The sequence below is a fragment of the Stegastes partitus genome, unplaced genomic scaffold (assembly GCF_000690725.1).
Source record: "Stegastes partitus isolate 25-593 unplaced genomic scaffold, Stegastes_partitus-1.0.2 Scaffold2869, whole genome shotgun sequence".
NCBI classification, from domain to species: Eukaryota; Metazoa; Chordata; class Actinopteri; family Pomacentridae; genus Stegastes; species Stegastes partitus.
This window is the reverse complement of record NW_007580600.1, coordinates 1942-8230: the sequence shown is the minus strand read 5'-3', so window position 1 is coordinate 8230 and position 6289 is coordinate 1942. Positions and strand designations below refer to the sequence as shown.

At 46.2% G+C, this 6289-nt stretch overlaps 1 protein-coding gene across 1 annotated transcript in view; it reads right to left on the bottom strand.

Moving 5' to 3' along the window:
* Positions 1 to 2037: 2037 nt before the first annotated feature.
* The window catches only part of LOC103375762 (interferon-induced protein 44-like), a gene marked incomplete at its 5' end in the record, with an annotated part of 5582 nt that continues 1330 nt past the window's right edge, over positions 2038 to 6289 (bottom strand). The window contains 3 exons of the mRNA XM_008306083.1: positions 2038 to 3129; positions 3243 to 3380; positions 4167 to 4362. Coding sequence (XP_008304305.1) covers positions 2935 to 3129; positions 3243 to 3380; positions 4167 to 4362 — 529 coding nt within the window. The remainder of the gene's footprint in view (positions 3130 to 3242; positions 3381 to 4166; positions 4363 to 6289) is intronic.

Sequence of the window (6289 nt, the reverse complement as noted above, 5' to 3'; positions counted from 1 at the left end):
GGCTGATATAAATTAGGTGAAAACATGCAGCACTTTGGTGTTTTCAGTCCTACCTGCTTCTCTTCTGGACAGCTGAGGGAAGATGAGCAGAGATCCAGCCGACTGCAGGCAGACGCACAAATGTGTGTGAGCAAGTCTGCAGCCGGAGAAATGAAACTGGAAGTCTCAGATTAGATCCACTTCACTTTCAGAATAAAACACTCTCCATAAGTGAATTATTGTGTAATGCATTATTTCCTCTCATGAACAGTGTAAAACAAATACAGGCCCCAGGGTAGAAACAACAAAAGTACATACAGCTGTGATCACTGACACACAAGTTAGAAGACCAGTGTTGACTGAAACAAAACTGAGCACACCTAATGTAGATGTTGATCAAATAAGCTGTGAACACCAGAACTTTCAGAGTTTTAGACCTAATGGCTGTTTCCATCTGTATGTCTGCATCATGGCTCTACATGGAAAAGAACTGCCAGAGAATCGAGAAGATCTGACAGTGACTTCACAACCATGGAGAAGGATACAGTAGGACCAGTGCCCAACCAACAAACTGTTGGCAGCATGAGTCAGGAGGTAAAGATCAAACAATAACACCACTAATCAGAGCTCTGCCTCCTCTTCGTCCAGCTCCTCATCTCAGACCCCATCCTCTCCAAAGGAAGGGCCTGTCGAGGTGACCCTCCCTGCTGAGCTGAGCAACACAAGCTGAAGAAACAAGCAGCGGAGAAATGCAGTATTCCTTTTCCAGCAGGTGGCTTCCTGGACTGCAGAGAGCTGAAAAGATGAGGGACGAAAGGGGCGGAGGACTGGAACAGCCGCTTGTCTGTTGACCTTCTGTGGTTCACAGGTGATGAGACAGGTGAGGATGAGTCATCAGCAACGTCTGATGTTAGCGTAAAGTTCACTGGTCACTGCTGACTCAGCAAACAGAACAGAATCTGTCCTGCAGGTCAATGAGCTCCACCCTGTGTCCTGACATTGCTACTGCAGATTTATACGTGCATTCAGACCCACAAACAGCACACGATCTGTAATGATGGTGGCACAGCTGCCTCACAATGGTTTTATATGTTTACTGTTTAAAAATAGAACAATCTACATTCACCATCACCAGCAGTGCTCTGAAAGAGTTTACTTTGTAAAAATCTTGTACAGTTCTTTAAGAGAGGAAAAAAAAAACACAAGGAAAAGTTCCTTTTATACCATTTCAAGCCCTCACAAACATCCCTTACATCGATTAAAAATGAGCCATATGCCTTACAATTGTGGAACATGATAACAAAAGCTGGTTGAAGCATGAGTCTGATGGGACTATGGGTTAGGAATGGAGTAGCCTTCCTAAAATAATGTGTGAACACCTAAAGGTGGAATACGGGAGGTTTGAATGTTGATGGTGTGAAAATGACATGAATGTAACAATATCATCATCACATCCTTTTAAAATGTGTGAAGGTCCAGGTTGGCACTAAAGTGGTTTGCTTCCTCACTAGTGAACAGGTCTTGTTTGGTTAGAATTGGTCCTCCTCTTCTGCCCCCATCACATGTGGAGTACCTCAAGGGTCCATTTTAGGGTCCATTGTATTCTCCCTTTTTTAATGCTTCCCTCAGGTTCTATCTTCCCTCAACATAAAGTGTCATTCCACTGTTATACTGTTGGCACCTAACTATACCTGCTACTAAACCTGAAGTTCACACCTCCACCACGCCCACTTTAGCACACGTCTGCAGAGTGTGAAGCACCGACCACCTGCATCTGATCACAAAACACACAGTAAAAAAAGTGTTTTGATGATAATAGTTAGTCATGAGCCATTATCAAGCATTAGGCTATTTATTCATTGACCACAATGGGAAACACTCTACCTACGACTGGAGAAAATGAGGCATTTTGTGGAAGTTCCTCTGTCACCACTGAGCACCATTCATGTTAATTAGAATCATTCTTTTCACTGAGAAGACAGCTGCCATTTTACAGTCCAGTCTTATTCCATTAATTTGAGAGCAGCATAATGTGAAACGCAGTCATTTAAGAAATGATGCATTTGAGTAGATATGCTTTTATTTCTCTTTTTAACAATCACAAATTGTCAAGTTAACATAAATGCAAGAGCCATTAGAGTCACTGACAAACCCTGAAACAAAGTCCCATTGCTACAAAGTTGATGGAAAACACACACACACACACATATTGTCTATATTGACGTCACACCAAAGTATCACAAACCTTTCCAATGAACCCCATTGAATGAATAAAGTTTAGTAACGATGACAGATCTAGTTGCAGCTGAAGTACATTGATTTATATATAACCTGCATTATGTAAGTTGTACAAAATGTAAGGAAATCAGAAAAGCATGCTGGAAATGACACAACTCCAATGTAAAGGTACGTTTTCATTTATTGCTATTTTGAGTAGAGTAGCTTATATAATTATATATTTGTGAACATAAATGTGAGCCAGGAGTGTGTACATGTCCGAAGTCATTACACCACTGTATTAAGCCCACTTGTTTACTTCTGATGAAATATCCTGTTATGAGCCAACAGCGTAATTAAAACATCAAATGTATAAATGATAATTACTGTTATGAGACTGATAACATAACAATTACATGGCACTCTTTATAAACTACTCATTTCCTACTGATACAAAGAAAACTGGATATTTTGCAGCTCAGGGACACAGTTAAACTGAGGATCAGATCACTGACTTTCCTAAGACAGACAGCGGACATCTGAGGACAACGCAGAGACACTGTGCTCACAGTATTCTTGGAAATCTTTAGTGAGGAGAGGAATCCTGGTCTGTCCTGCTAATTCTGATAACACAGTGAACTGGCACATAGCAGGACCATGTGTTGGCACATGTATGGATCATTGTGAGGGACATTTCATCAGTTGCTCAGGTTGTTACATCTGCTGTACAAACCCTTCCTACTCTTTGAGTTTTACTTCACTCAGTCGGTCACTGACATCATCAAAGTAATTATCAGCAAAGCGAAGCATCTGAATGATGGCGCTGAGCAGCAGGATGTCGCAGTTCAAGTCCAACTCCAACTCTTCACTGTAGTTCCTCACTGGAACAACACAGGACAACGGCACGCCGAGCCGAGTGCTGACCTTCTGCATCTGGATCACAGAACACACAGTACGTTAAGATTTAGATGAAGGCAGTTTATACCTCCTAACTAAAAAAACAAGTCTGCTGGACTTTAGTTTGTGTAAAATCCTAAAATCCTCACCAGTTCCTTAATGTAGCCGCTCTTATAAACGTTTCTCACATCCTTTTTCACCAAAGGACAGGCTTCGTCTACTTTAGTGAGCAGGACCAGCTGAGGAACCCCTGGAGACACAAGAGCAGAAAGAACATTTACAAAATGCTATAGATTTTTTGCACTCGGCTGCAGATCACTCCAGTGCATGCTGAAAGTCACGGTCTGATGAAGCCAAATGTACCACGTCATTTGCAAACAGCAGAGACGCAATCCTGAGGTCCCCAAACCGCACACCCTCCTCACCCTGACTGTGCCTTGAGATCCTGTCCATGAAAACCACAAACAGGATCGGGGACAAGGGGCAGCTCTAACAGAGTCCAACACCCACTGGGAACGTGTCCAACTTATTGCCGAGAATATAGATGCAGCTCGCACTTTGGTTGTACAGGGACCGTATGGCTCATAGCCTGGTACCCCATACTCCCTCAGTACCCCCCACAGAGTCCCTCGGGGAACACGGTCATAGGCCTTCTCCAGATCCACAAAGCATATGTGGACTGGCAGGTCGAATTCCCATGCCCCCCTCAGCAGCTCCGTAAGGGTAAACAGCTGGGCCGATGTTCCACGACCAGGACGGAATCCACATTGCTCCTCCTGAATCCGAGGTTCGACAATCGATCGGAGCCTCCTTTCCAGCACCCTAGAGTAAACTTTCCCAGGGAGGCTGAGAAGTGTGATGCCCCAATAATTGGAACAGACTCTCCGGTCCCCCTTTTTGAAAATGGGAACCACCACCCCTGTCTGCCACTCCACAGGCACTGTACCTGATGCCCACGCGACATTGAAGAGATGTGGCAGCCATGACAGTCTGACAATGTCCTAAGCCTTCAGCATCTCGGGGCGAATCTCGTCCACACCTGGCGCTTTGCCACCAAGGAGCTTTTTAACTACCTTGGCGACCTCTACCATGGATATGGACACAGAAACCTCCGAGTCCTCAGGCTCTGCCCCCTTAGCAGAGGACGTGTTTACCGGGTTCAGGAGTTCCTTGAAGTGCTCCTTCCACAGCTCAACAAGATCCCCAGTCTGGGTCAGCTGTTCTCCTCCCCGGCTGTACACAGCCTGGGCGAATCTCTGCCTCCCCTTTCTGAGGCATTGGATGGTTTGCCAGAACTTCTTCGAGGCAGACTGAAAGTCCTTCTCCATAGCCTCCCTGAACTCCTCCCACACCCGAGTTTTAGCTTCCACGGCAGCTGCAGCCCTTTTGGCCAGCCGGTACCTGCCTGCTGCTTCAGGAGACCCCTGAGGCAGCCAGGCCCGAAAAGTCTCCTTCTTGAGCCTGACGGCTTCCCTCGGCGCCAGTGTCCACCAGCAGGTTTTGGGGCTGCCGCCGCAACAGACACCAGTGACCTTCTGGCCACAGCTCCTCACGGCCGCTTCTGCGATGGAGGCTTTGAACATGGCCCACTCTGACTCCATGTCCCCAACCTCCCCCGGGATGCAGGAGAAACTCTTCCGGAGGTAGGAATTGAAAACCTCATGGACAGGGGCCTCCGCCAGGCATTCCCAGTTCACCCCCACTACACGTTTGGGTTTACCAGGTCTGTCCGGCAGCGTTCCCCACCATCGGATCCAACTCGCCACCAGGTGATCAGTTGACAGCTCTGCTCCTCTCTTCACCTGAGTGTCCAAAACATACAGCCACAGGTCTGATGATATGACTACAAAGTAGATCATCGACCTTTGGCCTAAGGTACTCTGGTACCAGGTACACTTATGAGCAACCTTATGTTTAACATGGTGTTTGTTATGGCCAATCCATGGCTAGCACAGAAGTCCAAAAACAACACACTGCTCAGGTTCAAATCAGACAGGCCGTTCCTCCCACTCACACCCCTCCAGGTTTCACCGTCATTGCCCACGTGAGCACTGAAGTCCCCCAGGAGAACTATGGAGTCCCCAGGTGGCACCTCTTCCAGGACACCACCCAGTGACTCCAAGAAGGCCGAATACTCTGAACTGCCGTTTGGTGCATAAGCATAAGTGACAGTCAGAGTTTCCCCCTCTGCAACACGCAGTTGCAGAGAGGCGACCCTCTCGTTCTCTGGGGAGAACTCCAACATGGCGGCACTCAGCCCAGGCTTGGCTCCAGGAGGGTGCCCCAGTCTCCCTATTCCGAGTGAGGTGGCGGCTGTCCTTATTCTGTTGTTCATCTGGGTCTTACAATTATAAACTTGCACAGTGATACTTCAAATATTCTTTTGCAGTCTAAACTACATCTTGTCTATTGCTGCTTAGCCTAACCCTAACCCAGTGCATTTCCTTTAACTACCCACCCCAAACTGCTGTGTCAACGGACATGGCAGAGGAAGTTATTGAGACAGATTTGAAAAACCTAACCCAACATTAAAACTAGCTGCCTAATATTGCGTCAGTTCCACTTGTATCACAAAAAACACCTCTGACTTACTAAGGTATGGACCCCTAGGCCTCTAAAGGTGTCCTGTGGTATCAGGGACCAAAATAGGAGATGCTTGATTGTACTGAGATCTAGGAAATTTGGATGCTAAATCAACATCTTAAACTCTTTGTTGTCTTTCTCAAATAATTTCTGAGCAGTGCTTGCAGTGTAGTAGGAGGCATTGTTCTGGTGAAAGAGAGTCTGCAACTGTGTTAAGGGAGGTGTTACATATCAAAGTAACATCCACATGAACGCCAGTACTCAAGGTGGCCCAGCAGAGCATTACATATCCTCTACCAGATTATCATCCTCCCACTGTGCATTCTACTGCCATCTCCTCCCCAGGTAAAAACACACCTGACCTTCCACATGATCTAAAAGAAAACATGGTTCATCAGATCAGGTCACCTTCTTCAGTTGCTCCATGGTTCAGCTCTGATGCTCATGTATTCATTATATGTGTTTCAGCAGCTGGTCATCAGCTATGTAGCCCCATATGCAGCAAGCTGTGATGCACAAAGTATTCTTTCATCTTTCTATTGTAGCAGCATTAACGGTTTTAGCAATTTGTGTAGCAGAACACCCTGGACAGGTCACCAGTCTATCACAGGGC